The 17,988-nt window shown below is 43.0% G+C and overlaps 1 protein-coding gene across 2 annotated transcripts in view; it reads left to right on the top strand.

Annotated features, from left to right (window-relative positions):
- SHISAL1 (shisa like 1) overlaps nucleotides 1-17,646 on the top strand; it is an 84,489-nt gene extending 66,843 nt beyond the window's left edge. The window contains exon 5 of one of the 2 annotated variants that reach the window (XM_086757634.1): nucleotides 16,230-17,646. In XM_086757634.1, coding sequence (XP_086613760.1) covers nucleotide 16,230 — 1 coding nt within the window. In that variant the 3' untranslated portion in view covers nucleotides 16,231-17,646. Of the gene's footprint in view, nucleotides 1-8,718; nucleotides 8,739-16,229 lie in introns of those variants that run through there. The other variant, XM_086757641.1, reaches the window with a different exon arrangement.
- The last annotated feature ends 342 nt before the right edge of the window (nucleotides 17,647-17,988 follow it).

The raw sequence follows: 17,988 nt of genomic DNA, 5'->3' as shown, positions 1-17,988 counted from the left end.
TGTAATGGCAGATGTGAAAGCATTCAGAAAGAGCTGCAGATCTCATCTGACTTTTGGAAAGTCTGTCAAACTGTTAGAAGTTTAAGAAGGTCAAGGCTAGAAGAACATTAAAAGGCAATTTGATCCTAGTCTGTAAATTCTTCAGGGCAAGGAGATTTCAGATAATAGAGGACTGTAGCAAACAAAGACAGAAAAAGATCCAGTACCTGGAAGATCAGTTTATACAAATCTTGACTGGCGATAAAGAGCAGGATTAACCTCAGTCAATTTAGCCATCTAAAAGTCGGCCATCTACTAGTTATTTAGGCATCCTCACTAACGCATTGAAAGAGGCATTTCCAGAGGGCTATTCATCTCACTTCTCTTAGGAAGGACTGAATCACTTAAAAGCTTCTCTTCATTGGTATTTTGACATTATGCTGGAAGATGAGCTTATACAAGTCGCTAACATTTAACCAGCTGAAGTTTGACAGGGGATTCATCTTGCCTAAGTGTACATTTCTGTTCAAAGTTGGCAGTTCACTAAGGAAGTGTCTTGAGATGGAGCGGAATACCCATTACTTGTGATTTTAAAACTGGCAAAGGGGCTCGTGGAATATAAGCAAGAGTCACTGAATGGGAAGCTAGGTCTGCACAGAAGGCCAAACTGAGGACTTCAATGAGAATGGCTCTTTAAGATATGATTTACCTGGGGAAAGTGTGAGGCTGCAATCCCAGAAGACTAACACCAACATCAGTTTTCACAGAATCATAAAATCATTTAGGTTAGAAAAGGCCCTTAAGATCATTGAGTCGAACTGCAAACCTAACACTGCCAAGTCCACCACTAAACCATGTCCCTAAGCACCATGTCTACACATCTTTTAAACACCTCCAGGCATGGTGACTCAACCACTTCCCTGGGCAGCCTGTTCCAATGCTTGATAACCCTTTCAGTGAAGAAATGTTGCCTAATATCCCATCTAAACCTCTCCTGGTGCACCTTGAGGCCATTTTCTTTTGACCTATCATTTGCTGCTTGGGAGAAGAGACTAACACTCACCTCGCTACAACCTCCTTTCAGGTAGTTCCAGGGGGCAATAAGGTCTCCCCTCAGCCTCCCTTTCTCCAGACTAACCAACCCCGGTTCCCTCAACGGCTCCTCGTAGGACCTGTGCTCCAGACCCTTCACCCGCTTCGTTGCCCTTCTTTGAACGCGCTCCAGCAACTCAGTGTCTTTCTTGTAGTGAGGGGCCCAAAACTGAACACAGTATGCAAGTTGTGGCCTCACCAGTGCTGAGTACAGGGGGACAATCACTTCCTTACTCCTCCTGGCCACCCTATTTCTGATCCAACCCAGGATGCTGTTGGCCTTCTTGGCCGCCTGGGCACACTGCTGGCTCATACTCAGTCGGCTGTTGACCAACATCCCCAGATCCTTTTCTGCTGGGCAGCTTTCCAGCCACTCTTCCCCAAGCCTGTAGTGCTGCATGGGGTTGTTATGACCCAAGCGTCACATTTTCCTAGCATCGCATTCTCGTCAGACATACAGAGCAGTCAGAAAACATGGGCCAACAGCTGCACATCAGAAATCACACAATGCTTTTCCAATTGTTTCATCCTCTATCATTAGGGAACACAGAGGACAAACATGTGGCCTTCTTCCTCCCCACCTCTTCCAATAAATGCCTGATTATGCAGCTGCTGCATAATAACTGCTGATGCCAGTGGGACTGTGTGGTGATTGCATAATCACACCAAAGAATGGAAAGCTCTGGGCAAAGTCTATCTCTGCACCACCTGCCAAATCCTCATCTCTCATGTTCTGCAGGCACAGAAAGCCAGTGGTGATAGCAGAGCTGAAGAGATGAAGATTATTTTTGCGTGTAAGTAACTGGCTTCCAATTTTTTATTTGGAAGTGCTGTAAGATTATAGTGGACGCAAGAACATTGACACAGCACAGCATGATTCTCTGTTACAGCGCATGCATGTGATAGTTGTTGATGAATTATTCATTCTGAATTATTACGGTCTTTCTGCCGCTCATGTAATATTAAGGTGCACACCTGAAAACCACAATCATCACTGGCCAGCTGCAAGAAGCCTGAATGTCTGTCATGAAAAAATGAGCATACAATAGATCCACACATGCACACACATGCAAACAAACGAGTAAATAATGAAGAAGAACGTAGAACAAACAGAGAATAACCCACCAGCTGGCAGTCATAATTGTTCAAACAAAAATTTCCATGCTTCATAAATTATCATTCAAACCAAGTCCTACCAAGTGGAATACCTCAGCCTGATGACGCCAAGCAAGCACTTTTTCTTTCTCTGTGACTCTAGAAATGCTTCTCAGCAGGGGTCATACACTGTCACTGATCCACGCACAGAGCTCCTATTGCAGCCAAAGGACGTTTTACACCCCAGCAGACCAATATCTAGATGCAGCTGTGATACAATTTAGAAATAATAAATCAGTCACAGTTCCACCACTGGCATCAAAGCATGTTTCTTTGTAAAGCCAGCAATACAGCTCAGATCCTGAAAGATAAATTGTTTTCTTACCTCTTGCACTGTGCTGAAATTGTCCAGGCTCCTTGACCTCTTATCTTTCCACATCTCAACACACCTCAACTTCTCCTCTGGCTTTTTACATGGGAAAGGCAGTGAGGAAAGAGGAAGGAGACATTTCTGCATAAAATTGTCTTTCTAGCATCTCTTCCAGCATGTAGTACTGTTTCCAGTGACGGTGTTGCGAGTGTTACCCTTCTGCTCCTAAGTACAGATAAACAGAGTTAAAAATTATTTATTGCTTGGATGGTTATGTGCAAAGAAATGTACACTGGATCTACCACAGGAAGCTAACAGTAACCAGATTAGTTTGCAACAGCTTTACTCCTATTTTTTTTAATTGTTGAAAACTTTGTTAATGTTAAAAAGCTATTCTGTGCTCTTTTTTGAAGTATCTTCAGAAATTTATTTTAAAAGAAATAGTTTTAGATTTCATACTCCTAGAAAAGCCACACCAATTCAGTTGAGGAAAAAAAAATCATACATAGAAAGAACAGTTACAGGAAACACAATGACTGTTTCATCCTACATTGAAGTCTAGCTCTCAACACAGTAATTACTACATATTTTTTCTTGAGCTCTGACTCAGAAGACTAGCCCTCTTAATACTGAAAAATGAAAGTAGAAAATAAAGCTCTTTGGTAAAAGAAGTAACTATTTCAAGAAATACAAATTTTTTGTATGTGCCATTAATGTGCATTTTATTTCCAGAAATTAAAGAATTTCCTGTATTGTGCAGAGGTAAATAAAAAAGCTGATTTAACTTGGAGTAAATACACAACTCTGGGCTAAACCACAGGTTTGAGAATCAAAATTCAAGTGCTGAAATAGATTCCTCCCTCCTAAATAGACCGTTCTGAAGCTGGAGCAAGTTCAGCCTCTGGCGAGGCTAAGGGAAGCAGCACACGCATCTTGTTTCAGCTCTCCTGGAGGAAGCAGCAGTTATTATAGAAGATTTCTAATGCACAGGAGAGAAAAATGGAAATGGGAGAAAGAAAGGGGAGTAACTTAGTAAGTCAAATGAAGTGCAGAGGCTAGGCGGGGACTGAGGAGCAGTTCCAGCGTCCAGAGGGACTCACCGCCTGCCTTGCTGCTGGGCAGTTGTTGGATACGGGCATGGGACCTGGCCACCTTCCTCTTTAGGGCCACTGTTCTGCCCTCTCTTCCCCTGCAGCGCCCACGGTGCCAGCAAGGGAATGAAGAGCCTGGAGTATTTCATAGTGTTATTAGGAACTGTGGATGATCCAGCTGGGATCCGGTTCAAGCAATATATTAATCTGATCAGCTTTGGAAACCAACTCTGCTGCCTTCTTTCAAACGGAATCTAGAAAAAAATTCTTCTCCTGCTTCTAACAGAAATTGCCTGGAATCTCAGTGGCTTTTGGTGTTATTGACTTCCATGGGTCTTGAAATAAGTCAGCACCTGCAAATGGTACCAAAACACTCAAATCTAATGTTTGGCTAACCCCTTTCCCCCTTTCAGAATGTTTCAACAGTTCAATTTCCATGAATGTGTTTGTTTTTATCCTCTGTTGGACTTCAGGACATGCTAGGCAGCAGTTAATTTTACTGATGCCAAGGTGGCAAAGAGGGATAGGGAAAAAAAGAAAATAAAAGGAGCAGGATATTCACCTGATGTAGGTTGACCTACGTTTGTTTCACTGGGTAGTTTGTTCTTGAATTTTACAAAGAAATTAAGATAAAGTTATATGTAAAATGTGGGAGATGATTACGTACAGAAACTGTGGGCCAGATAAATAAATAACATATATACACATATACATAAACACGTGCATGTGCGCTCCTATCACTGTACATATACCCACATAGTTCCTTGCACATGGCCACATTTCTCCTTCCCTTACTAATTTGTCTGTACAGCTCAATTAATGTCAAGGTACAAACCACATACATCATCCTGTATAATAAAGCTGCATTTAACCTCAGCTGTAAGCAGCACAGACCTGTTTACAACACTGAGAGTTGACCATCCACATGAGTAGAGGTACTCTACACTGAGTATAGCTTGCATAAATGTCCTTTTAAATTACCTCCTTCATTTATAAATAATTGGTCAGTGTATGGCAAACTAATTAAAAAAAAATTAAAAGTTACTAGACTTGATAAAAGAATATACTCTGTAATTGCTCTCTTTTTTTCTGAATCAGGCACTACTGTTATACAAAAATTTTGGTGGTTTTGTTTTCAAGGTACCCCAGTAAAGTTTTTGGGTGCATTAGGAGATTGCAGGGAATGACAGTGTCCTAGCGAGCTACATCATCAATCACTGCTTGCTTTTTAAACATGACTTTCAATTTGTAGCCAATCTGTTAAATTCAAATTGTCAGCCACCATAAAAGGAGGCCTTTTTCTCCTGTCATATACCTGAATTTTACATAGAAAGGCACGCTCTTGTGAAGCCTCTTGTACTTTTCATTGTGCTCTCTTGGATCTTAGATGTATTGGTTGACACTGCTATATAACAGCTCAGCAAATCTGAAGGATACTTGAGTATCTTAGGTATGTCAAAGCTCCTTACAGATTTTGAAAGCCAGTAACGTCAGCTTTTGGGAAACTGGGATGAGCTGAAATCAGAGACATTTGGATAATTCAGTCCTTACTACTGATGCAGAGAGATTCAAAGGTTCACAGATTTTTTTAAAAGCTTTTACAGCAGTACCAAGAGATTTCACTGTGCAAAAAAAATGAAGTATCAAGCCCTGCTCCAAAGAGTGCGCATCTCTTACCCAATCCACAGGAGCATGCAGCATAGAATCATAGAATCATAGAATGGTTAGGGTTGGAAGGGACCTTCAAAGGTCATCTAGTCCAACCCCCCTGCAAGGAGCAGGGACATCCCTGACTAGGTCAGGTTGCTCAGAGCCTCATCCAGCCTGGCCTTGAACGCTTCCAGAGATGGGGCCTCCACCACCTTTCTGGGCAACCTGTTCCAGTGTTCTATAACCCACATCATAAAAAATTTTTTCCTAATTTCTAATCTAAATCTACCCCCCTCTATTTTAAAACCATTACCTCTTGTTCTATCGCAACAGGCCCTACTAAACAGCCTATCCCCATCTTTCTTGTAGGCCCCCTTGAGGTACTGGAAGACCGCTATCAGGTCTCCCCGGAGCCTCCTCTTCTCCAGGCTGAATAGCCCCAACTCTCTCAGCCTGTCCTCATAAGAGAGGTGCTCCAGCCCTTTTATCATCTTCATGGCCCTCCTCTGGACCTTCTCCAACTGCTCCATGTCCTTCTTGTGCTGGGGGCTCCAGAACTGGACACAGTACTCCAGGTGGGGTCTCACCAGGGCAGAGTAGAGGGGCAGAATCACCTCCCTCGACCTGCTGGCCACGCTCCTCTTGATGCAGCCCAGGATGCGGTTGGCCTTCTGGGCCGCAAGGGCACATTGCCTGCTCATGTTGAGCTTCTCATCCACCAGCACTCCCAAGTCCTTCTCCTCAGGGCTGCTCTCAATCCATTCCCCGCCCAGCCTGTATTTGTGCCTGGGATTGCCAGGACCCAGGTGCAGGACCTTGCACTTGGCCTGGTTGAACTTCATGAGGTTGGCACGGGCCCACCTCTCCAGCCTGTCAAGGTCCCTCTGGATGGCATCCCTCCCTTCCAGCTTGTCCACGACACCACACAACTTGGTGTCGTCGGCGAACTTGCTGAGGGTGCACTCTATCCCACTGTCCATGTCACCGACAAAGATGTTGAACAGGGCCGGGCCCAGCACGGACCCCTGAGGGACGCTACTCGTGACCGGTCTCCACATGGACATCGAGCTGTTGACCACCACTCTCTGAGTGCAGCCATCCAGCCAACTCCTTATCCACCGAGTGGTCCGTCCATCAAACCCATGCCTCTCTAGTTTAGAGAGAAGGATGTCGTGCGGGACAGTGTCAAAAGCTTTGCACAAGTCCAGGTAGATGATGTCAGTTGCTCGTCCCTTGTCCACCGATGCCGTCACCCCGTCATAGAAGGCCACCACATTGGTCAGGCACGATCTGCTGTCACCAACCACCTCCTTGCTCTCCATGTGCCTTAGCATGGTTTCCAGGAGAATCTGCTCCATGACCTTGCCAGGCACAGAGGTGAGGCTGACCGGCCTGTAGTTACCTGGGTCTTCCTTATTCCCCTTTTTAAAAATTGGGGTTATGTTCCCCCTCTTCCAGTCATCGGGGACCTCACCAGACCGCCACGACTTCTCAAATATGATGGCCAGTGGCTTGGCAACTTCATCCGCCAGTTCCCTCAGGACCCGCGGATGGATCTCATCAGGTCCCATGGACTTGTGCACCTTCAGGTTCCTTAGATGATCCCGAACCTGCTCTTCAAGCACAGTGGGCAGTTCTTCATCCTCGCAGTCCCTGCTTGCACCTTCTACAGCTTGGGTGGTGGGACAGGAACTCTTGTCGGTGAAGACTGAGGCAAAAAAGTCATTGAGAACCTCAGCCTTCTCCATGTCCTGGGTAACCAGGACACCAGTTCCCTTCTGGAGGGGGCCTACATTTACCCTGGACTTTCTTTTGTCCCCTATGTACCTATAAAAGCTCTTCCTGTTACATCTCTTGGGGTGCTGCAGTTGTGAGCCTCAGGGCTCACCTGCACCTTTTGCTGCCACTCAGCCAATGGACGTTTGTGAGAGAGGGGAAAAAAATACCTTTGGGACTGCACATGCATAGGTAGGATAAGAAGCTGCTTTTATTTCCAGAGGTAGCTGTATGTGAGGAAATACCTATAGGCCTTGTTTTTTGCCATCAGAATCTTCTAGTATGCTATAAGTCTTAAACATATGAATCAAATCTGCTCATTAATAAAATGAGGGAAGAAGATTTCTAACCAGAACATGGAGACTACAGAACAACTTCCACTTAGTGGTACAGAGTTGGATATATTTACATAGAAGATTATATATTTGCATGTGGCAGTATGAGACCAAACATGAAGGTAACAGAAATCCAAACTAGCATTACACATTCTCATAACTCAATTTTCAGGGGCAGTGGGACAACTCATTCCCTAAGTTAGGCATGGAAATTTTAGGCACCTACACCTGAACTGACTACCCATCGGTTTCTTTTGGAACCACTAAGGATGAAGGGGAGTCCTCGCAGCATCACTCACCCAACTTGACATCTGTCCCAGGAGGAGGAGAGCTCTGCAGAGGTGCCTGTTGCTTTCGGTTGGCAGTAAAGAAGCCTGAGGTGACTCTCTGGAAATGAAGACATCTAACCATTTTGATGTCTAAAGTTAGGTGAGATGAAACCCACTTACAGTATCTGTGCCATTAAATTACACATAGCAATAATCTCCTTTCCAAAGCAACATGCCTGCCCCAGACCTTAAAGAAGAAGGCAAAAAAATACAATCTTGTCTCTAGCAATAGTTCTTCTTGGCCTCTTCATGTCTTAATATCTCAAGTCATCTTCTTCTATGACAGGAATGCAATTAAAGCTATTTGGTCACTCCAGTTAGCTGAAAATATGTGAAAATGAGCTCAGTCTCAAGTGGAACAAGACGTCTGAATTAGTTACATGATATCCCTATTCATTTTGACATCGTGGTTCATTGAGCTCTTGAAAACAACTGAAGGCAGTTCAAACTGTATACATAATGAAACCAGGGTTGTGTTGTTTTGGTTTGGTTTGGTTTTTGTGAACCATGCCAATTAATTTGCCTGCAGGTGTATCAGTTACTTAATGGTTGCCACACATTAGCCTACAGGAAAACTTGGCAACAATCAGCCAGATGAATTTCAGCTTCAAGGGACACATCTGATTTGGGCACCCTGGTAGTGACTCGAAGGTTTCATAGGTGTCTGGCAGATTATTAAGTCCAGCTCACTTTCAGTTTTACTTGTAATTGGCCATCCACACTTTAAAGATGCTTTGGAAGGCACAGGTGTTTTGACTATTTTTATGAAATAACCTTAAGAGGAGGAAGAAAACATTTCAGGTCATTAAAAATCAGACTGCAACGCTTCAGTGAGGGAAGACATATGCTGCTTTTCAGTGATCATCTTTCAGTTTATGTCCTCAAACCTTCATCTCTTCCTCTTCAACACTCACAAGTCAGAACACTGGACGTTTCATATTTCCTTTACAAACAAAACCCTCAGAAATTCTCCAAGAGAACTGGATGTTTTTACTTTCCAGAACTGTGTTCAGGAGTATCAACCATTTCAAAACCTGCCAGATGAAAAACATTGCCACTAATTGAAAAATACTTGACTTTCAGAAGCATAAGATTACTTCAGAAATCATTATTCACAGTAAGTAATATTTATTTATGTTAGCAACCCTATTGGTTTCACATCACTGTTCTTTTTAAGTGAGAATTGTAAAATATGGCCTTTAGTAAAAAATAGAGAAAATTGTATCCTGTGTGGTTTCATTCCTCTCCCACCCAACCCAGTTGATGAGACAAAAGACTTATTTAATTTGTACAATTATAGATATTCCAGAAACTCTACAGGAAGCCCGTTTTCTCTCTTAGCTTTGGTCTGTTAGCCAGACAGCCATATTAATAACAAAAGTTAAGCCAGCTGCTGTTTTAACACCCGCAGTTCTGGTGGAGGAGGTGGGGAAGGCAAGTCCTTGCCTGCAGCAGCTCTCCAGGCTCCAACTCCAACTGCCAAGTCTCCTCCCGCATCCGTCTGTGAGACGGACCTAGGATCTGAGCAGATCTCAAGCTTCACTTACCAAAAAAGCAGCCACATCATCAGTAATGAGACCATACGCCATGCCAAAAACGGCACTGGTGCAGGGCCCTCCCCTTCATTGCAGGTGGGAGGGGATTCCTAACTGGTTTTAATTTGTTTCCCAGCTCTCTGGCTACCAGCTCACAGCACTGCCCTAGACACAAGTCTGAACCAGTGGACTCACCAGTATGAAGCCCAAATACATGCTGTAGATGAAATGTTCGTCTGAAAAACGTATTTGAACTCTATATTGGCAACAAGAAGTCATGGAGTCAAATTTAAAAATAATTTTAAGAGGCAAACCAAGACCCTCCTCTGGTGTGAGTAACCTTATCTCATATGTGGCAACTAGACACCAGTGGGGGACTTGGCTGTTGTTAATTAGCAGGTCTTAGAACTGGGTTCAGATTTAACTAGGAAATGAGCAGCAATAGAGTGTAAATCCTTGAAGTTGCTCTATGTCCCTCTGACGTGGAGAGTTGCCCAGCACCTCCCCTGACCCACCAGCCTTTCCTGTGCAGGACAGCAGCACAACCAAGGATCTAGGCAGCAGTTACCTGCCATCCACCAGCAGCTCCTTCTCCTGTACAAGTGCGTGAGCCAGCCTACCCTCTGGGAACATGAGATCTTCCCAAAGTTTCTAAAGCTCCTTTAAAGCCAGTGAGCAGCTCTCAGCAGTGATGTGAAGTGCAGTTTGTTTTATATCCCCCAGTCCTTGTGGGAGTTACACAAGCTTAATCCAGGCTAAAAGAGGTGAGAGTCTTAAGAAATGGAGCAAGGAATTTAAAAGTGAGATTTACCAACACTCATAACAAATTATTAAAATGGAATTTTTTTAAAAAATGCACTGCTTCACAATCTGTGCACTTGACTTTTTCTAGTAACCCCTTCTCAGGCATAGTAAACAGTCATTGCTACTCTTGAATATATTGCTACAATGCTTCTATGTCTGAAACAACTGACAGCATTCATTTTTCTAACATATTAAGCCTTTATGTGATAATTAGCCTTCGTAACCCAGACAGGTGATTCTGCTCTGAAAGCACAATGAAAGTAAGCAAATGCCCATTTCCCACCTGTATTTATTTCCCAGGTGGAAGGGAGGAGAACAGTCTGACAGGTGACATGCAGCCGCATTTCCAGTGACTGGTAGGTAGGATGTATTCCACCTGCACTTTTGAGTTGGTCCCATTCACAAGTTATGTCTGACTTGTTCCTCATTCAGTGCGGCCATTGTCCTGACTCTAACACATTGCAACATCAGCAAATACATTGCTGTAAGCACAACCCAAAGTAAACTCATATAATCCAAGTGGTTTCTTCCCCCCCTGCAAAGCAACAATATGAGCAGACAGTACCTCTCGTGATTGTGGCTTTCCCAGCATCAATTGTGGAAAGCAGGCTTTCTGGTGCTTCAGTAGGACTACTATGAACTTAGTATAATCTTTAACCCACCCTAGCACAAGCTTTGTCTCCTGATAGCCTTATGTATGTTGAAGCACGCAGCATATCCCAGCACGGCTCAGGGCACACCATAGAAGACTTTTAAGTAGGCTTCATCTTTCCAGAAGATGCCAGCTAAATGCATGTTCTTCCACTCATTGTTGCAACCAACCTCTGTTTTGCCTGATGCTCTTAAATAAGGATAGTGGTTCACAAGCTATGATAGCAAAAGGTTATGTCCTCCAGAAGATCAACAGGGCAGAAAAATCTTGCTGAGAAAGTCTTCTCTTGAACCAACAGGGACCTGCTTAATCTTCTGAGCACACTGGTGCTATACCCCAGATCCATGACTCACACAAATTGTGGTTCACAGTTCTCCATCTATGCTTAATCCAGAGCATGTAATAACCTTCCTAGTTGCCATCCACACCTGCACTAGGTAACTTGCGGGCCACCAACTTAATACAGTTGGTACCTACCCTCAAACAGGAATGCCTCCAAAATGTCCCCATGAAATATGATCAGGTTTTAACAAGCCTGTCTGTGCTCAGTGCCCATTATGAAGTCCCACAGCGTTTCTCAACAACTGATGGATAGAAGCATTCCAGACATTTCTGACTACTTAGCGATGGGATTCTCTCAGTTGGCCCCATTTATGCATCCCCCAACCACCAAGAGCACACCTACCAGAGCAGAAGCTTCTGGTTTCACTTTTAACACATCCCAGGTATTTCCGTCATCTTTTCTTAGCTCTGCAGGTAAAGGATTGCTTAACTCTGATGAATCAGGCATGTGTTGTACATTTATTCTGATTAAGCCCTAACACCTTCCTGAGGTATTCGCTTTCAAACATATTTTGACATTTCTCTCTGTCTTTGCAGAACTGTCAGCTACAGTAGAAGTAACACTTGAGTTGAAAATTCAGAGTCCGTTTTTTTCAAGTTGAAAATTTCCAGTGCTTGGGTTTTGTTTAAACTCCTAAGCACTGGGTGTCTATCTTCCCTGAGACAGCTATTACTTTAGAAACATTAGCAATGGCTACCAGTGATGGTGGTCATTTTACATAATGGCTGTGACAAAATTGATTTACCACCATTTAAAGCAGTCCTCTCATTTAACCTCACGCAGGTGCCGTGATGCCTTTCACAGCTAAACCAGAGGAGAATCTGCGCTGCATCAAAGGCGATGTAACCCAGTAAACGATCAGTCAGCCTGGGGATTAAAATAGGGGCCAAACCACCATTCCTTTATGGCAAGATGGGAACATCCAATGCCACTGCTTAATGCTGAAGCGTTGCTAGTCAGTTCAAAAAACCAAAACATTCGACCTCCTCAGGATTGAGCCAACGTGAAGTAAATTTTCACTGCTGTTGAAGTTTCCCCTACACTGGAAAAACCTGAATCATTCAGTTATTTTGATGTTCTCCCAAAGTAAAGAAGATGACGAGCCCCACCTAAAAAGCCTGAGACTTTCTGCTTTTTTTCACACAAACAAGAGGGCCAAATTGAGATTGCACCAGCAGTGTTCATTCTGGCATTTCATAAATTTTAGGAATTAGACTTGGTAACCCAAGCAGCCTTTCAGCCTACATTTTGGATATAATGTTATACGCTATGTATAATACAGCCATAGGAGTGTACAGATGCTAAACTATGAAAATTATTTCCCTGGTCTTTGGCAGACTCCACAGGCAGAGGGATTAGATTATGTTCTATTTCTTTCTGGTTTGTAATATATTTAGACAACTGAATGGCTTTTCATTTGGTGCTCGTCCTGCAGTTCATTTCTCATATCCTTTCCTTTCAATCTTGTGAGGCTTTTTTCAAAATCTAGTGCATTGTGCTTTGTCCTCCCTTGTCCTTCCATTTATGGGGAAGGACGACATTCTTGTTCCCTGTAATAATCAGTGTATCCGCCAAGGGCTTCTTGTTACAGAAGGCTGTTTGTTAGCCTGGTATCCAGCCTCTTCCTGTGAACCGAGAGAGTGAAAGCTTTTCTTCCACTCTCAGCATGACCAGATTTGAAGGCATTGCAGCAGAACCTCAAGAGGCACAGATGAGTGCAGGTCTGCTTAGATCAGCGTAATACAATTTTATGCCACAGTGGGATCTGGACAGTTGTGGAAACCATTTGCTTTGCTATCTCAGGTCTGAAGAGGCTGTGGTGATTGATGGTGTTTTTATGTGAACACTAACTTAGAAAGAGGCCCTGGAATGGTGAATGCGGCAACTGTTTACTTCATTTGTCAGAAAATGACAAAAGTCCCTGAAAAATCTTGTCTCCAGAGCCTCTGAATCGTTCTTTCATTATTAATGGATGTCATTTTTTTTCCAGTGGAACTACGCCACCATGCAAAATCATTGCTGTGGAAGAGGAGGCAATCTTTTAGTTAGCTACTTCCTTGCCAGACAATGAAAATCGATGCAGCTTAACTGGAAACTGTTCACTGAGCAGTCAGGTAGAGCAGCGATGGCAACCTGGGGTGCTACGCAATGACGGTAACCTTTGCTAGTGAGTAGGAGCAACCTGAGCCACCTCCAGAGCACACACTTCACCTCTAAATACATTAAAATCCTGTAGAAGTGACCAAAGTGACAAATACGGAGTTTCTCTTGCTGAGCGCACCGTGTTGGGACGCTGGGATATAATACTCTGGCTAACTGCACATGGAAATTAGCATTCGTCTTTCTTAGGAAAATGCAAGTATTTTCAGTGATCCCACTATTGCAAAATGATCTGAAGCAGTACCTCTCAGCTTTACTGGTCCAGCCATCAATCAGTCAATCACACACCCTTCACTTCTCACTAGAGGAAGAGGAACTTTTAGCCTGGCATCTGCCCTGTCAGGGTTTGGTTTCAGGCAGAAGCTATTGATTTGGCACCAGGCTCAGCCAAGAGCTCAGAAAACCCAGGGCGAAAACTTCATACTTGATGCAAGAGGCTTTCAGAGCTAAGTGTGGTCTATGTGTGGCTGGCTCTGCTGTTCACATCCTCCCACTCATTCTCCCATACCCTTATACACACACACATTAGGGGAACTGGCAGAGAATGGAAGCTACTCGCACGAGTGGTATTTTATCTTCTGTGCTGCATACAAATATTCATAAACTTTCCTATGGTCTTTGGATCTGGGAACTCTCATTGTGCACCACTTCGGTGACACTCTTGATTTTACATTAACCTAGGAAGAAGGATCTCGCCAGGAGCAACTTTGGAACTCTCAGGTGGAGGAAAAGAGTAACTGGCTGACAGGTCTGACACAGTCAGTCTGCTCAGTCCCGGAGCACCCAAATGCCTGCTCTACCTGCTCCATCTCTAAACATTTCTTTAAAAATAAATAAATAGCTAAAAGAAACTGCATCCTGTCAAACAATCTGGTGATTTAAATTACGCAGATTGTAGATTAGTAAAGTGTTTAATCTGAGCTAAAGCACACAGTCCTCAACAGAAGAGTGAAAAGAAACAAGTGAAGGTGCTGTGAAGGACGTAAGTGGCTCCAAGCCATGGTATGTGCTCATACTCTCCAGTTTCTCTCTCCTCAGGTATTTTTAAAATTACTTATAACTAGGTCTCAGGAGACTCTCTTCTAGATGCAAACAAACTTGCTTTAAACTTTGTCTGCCTGCAGACCTCACAAGAGGCAGGTTTGCATGTTTTGTTAGTATCCATTTCTACCACTATCAAAAAAGGGCAGTGACAGAACAAAACAATGCAAAGTAATTGTTTTGCACTTCTAACATGAATAAGGCTGTATAGGCTATTTGATTATTAGGAAGCAATTAACTGTCAAGCGTTGACATAGGTTTCATTTGATTGAGTTTTGGATGAAGACTTAAATCCTCAGAGTTACTTAAGAGAAAATTACTTATTTTTGCTCAGAGGTCCTCCGTGGCTAACAGTACTGCGAGAAACGTCTACATGTGAATTAAGATAATGCAGCTGAGCTACAGCTCAGGTGGCTGCCTACCCAACCTTGCACTTCTGAGTAGATTCACCGCTGCAATTTCAATGGAGTTGTGCTGACGCGAAAGTTGAGACTCAAGCCTCACATACTGAATAGATCTGATGGGTAAAACGCTAGATAACCTCAAACATGCTGATTCCCACAGATATTCTGCTGTCTGAACCAGATGTTTCTTTATATTTTATACATTAATGGAATGCAATATGTATAACGTTGCATGTAGACTTGGGAATACCCAATATGGAAAGAACTCTGCTGGGAGAAGGTAATTAACTATGTTTGCTACCAGGATACCAAATTGTGCCTCAAACAGGTTGTATTTCTACCGTTATGCTTACTGCTTGAGCAAACAAATGCATTGCTTTAATTTATTATTATGATTAGAAATCTTGGTCTACCTCGAAACGTTACCTATGTGGGCTTTCAGCCAACTTACCTACACGCTGCCGTAGTTCATATATGGACAGATCATATCGTCAGGTACACGCGCACACTCTGCACGAGGTGAAGATGGGCAGATTTAAAGCATTTGTTATGTCCAGGAGGCACTGCAAGCAAAAAATGACGAATACTCACAACACTTCAAATATAATATTTACTCATTTACATATATGAAAATAGAAGTGCATTTTCTCATCCTATGAAAGGATGCATATGTTGGTAATGAGTGCCACAGGAAGATGCCATGCCATTTGATAAAGGCATTTACTGTATGGTCACAGGCACCCTTTACACATGTAAACAGCTCCAGTGAGATTGTCCACGGAAGTAAGATTTAGTCAAAGGAAATTTATGGTTGCAGAAGGAAGCCCTATGCACATGGTACCTTCAGAGTAGACTACAAGCAGTAGGAATGAAGAGTTTAGCAGTTCTTTGCATATTCTCTTTCACCTTTTCAGGCAATTATTTGATCTTTTCATCTCATGTGTAGCAGACAACACAACAATGTGGAATGGGTACACTGGCACACCTGCAGAAAGAGGGATTTGGGGTGAAATCTGATTTTTATCATGTAGCATACAGCCTTGCTGTCTCCAGAGCCAAGGCTCCATGACCTGCAGGAAAGCATCCCATCTCCCTCCCTGCTAAGTTTCCAGAGTTCCCTCTTGATGATGCTCACCCAGGGGTTGTCATCAGCACCTCAGGTGTGTACCCAGACCCTGGAGCGAGGCAGCACACCATGTTCCCCCAGGTTACAGGTAAGAATAAGCAACTTGCAAACCTACTGTGTGATTAATATTTTGCAGAACCAGGCTCAGTTTAATATGAACAGGCAGAAACAAGGTTAGCTTCCCACTCTGATGACATAGAAAAAAAAGAGAATGAGAATGCAACCATCTGTATCACACAAGCTCACACTGGGTCAAATAGAGGTAAGGAGGGAAGGCAGAGACCTCGTAACACCTCTTCTTTCTTTCTCATGCCTTTCCTTCCTCTCTCTTGCCTCCCCAAATTACATCCACAACTGAGAACACTATAAGTTTTTCTTTACAGGAAATACTTTGATGTTGTGTGCTGATGAAACATTATGAGAACATTTGTGGTTTATGTCTTCCAGAAAATTATATTGATGTGCCTCAAGATGGGAGAGGTCAGATCAGACTTCAAGGAGCAGCTTTCAAGAAAATCAACTAAATGACAAGAGCTGAAAAAAATGATGGATAAGCAGGAGAGAGAAAGACTACAAGAGGGAGATTGAGCAAGTCACCTGAAGAGAAACACCATTCAGACAACTTCTGTAGGCAAAAAATATAGAAAGAGTCTCCAGAAGAAAGTAGTCTGTAAGCAATATTTTAATTCTAGATCGACAATATTATCTCTGAAAGAAGCATCATATTTGAGGAAATGCTCAATGGAAGAAAATTAAGTTGCTCTGGCAAATCCACACAAAAGTGGAAAAAGATCACATGACAAACCTTTGGTAGATAACTTTTCTTTGCCTCCCCATCCATCTATTGCCATTTGAGCCTAATCTAAGTGTCAGAATACTGAATGTGAGCTTTTCCAAAGTTCTCTGATTAATATTTTATCACAATAGGGTAGACGCTGGCAATCCACATCACTGTTAACCATATTTTCATATGCATTACAAGGTAGGTGAAGCACTTTCATCAAGTCAAACTGCAGGGCAGCAGTGGTTTCAACCTTAATACATATTTTAAGATTATTGGCAATGATTTTGCTAAGACATCAAACATCTGAGCACATCTTGACTTCAGCATCATGCCCCCTCCTGAAAAGGGGAGCTTTATTAAAACACAACACAGACACTCTATTCCACCCCAATATGCCTTGAAGCTCAAAGAGAATCAGAAGAAAATCAGCAAACCCTATTTTTCAAAAGCAATAATGCCATTGTCCCTCTGCTTTACAAGGCAATAATCTGATTCCCTCAGCCACTGACTGGCTTCAGAGTTTATCCCTCACAAATCTAAGAATTCATTTGTAAGCCAGAAGGGCAATGATGCTGCCACAGAAGTATGTGGAGTACTTGGTCACTAGGTTGCAATCGCTTGACTTAACTTTCCACAGAACAGGTTTATTTTAAAATCATACAGTATCAATCACATGAGCAAATCCTATGAAAATAAATTATGTAAGATACATACATGGAGAACCTGGCAATGACAACCAAACAGAGGAGTTCATCTACAAATCATAACACAAAGCCATGATAATGCCAAGTTAGCCCTTCATGCCCAATACTTTGCCCTGCAAAGCTGAATAGCTTTTTAAAAAAACCTTGTATTTTATTGTATAACCAACATGAGGAACACCTTGTCAATGAACAATCACATTTTCCTTTAGCACCTCTTTGATTTAAGTGAATTTTAGTCTTCTGTTGAACTCAAAAGGGATAGACTACTGAGTGATTTAAGCTAATTCATGGCTAGCAGAGTGCACGATGGTATGTGACTAAAGCCACACGGGAATAAATAGTTCTAGGGGACCCAACAAGGCTAGAGACCACAGGAGTGCCCAGCCTTCAAAGAAGGCCCACTCTGAGTAGGATACCAACATGCACATGTCCCTTTTCTTTGCAAACCAACTAGTAAAACGTGGAGCATCACTGAGTAAGGGCAGGCAACAGGTAATAAGAAGGAATTCAAATGCCATAGGTGCGAGTGCCACTCTGCAGGCATTAGACTCCATCCTGTCCTAGGTAAGCTTAAGGACTGGCCTGTTCTCAGTCTTCACAGAAGCTCCTGTGTATGCGTCTCTGCATGCAACTCAGCTTTTAGAGCCGTAACAGAGCTGCCACAGTGCAACTGGGATGTTTTACATTGTGAGAAATGTAGCACTTCAAATAAAACAGT

Source organism: Chlamydotis macqueenii, chromosome 1, assembly GCF_036417535.1.
Source record: "Chlamydotis macqueenii isolate bChlMac1 chromosome 1, bChlMac1.mat, whole genome shotgun sequence".
Classification (NCBI taxonomy): domain Eukaryota; kingdom Metazoa; phylum Chordata; class Aves; order Otidiformes; family Otididae; genus Chlamydotis; species Chlamydotis macqueenii.
The sequence above is the reverse complement of the archived record's forward strand: the minus strand, read 5'-3'. Positions and strand labels throughout refer to the sequence as shown.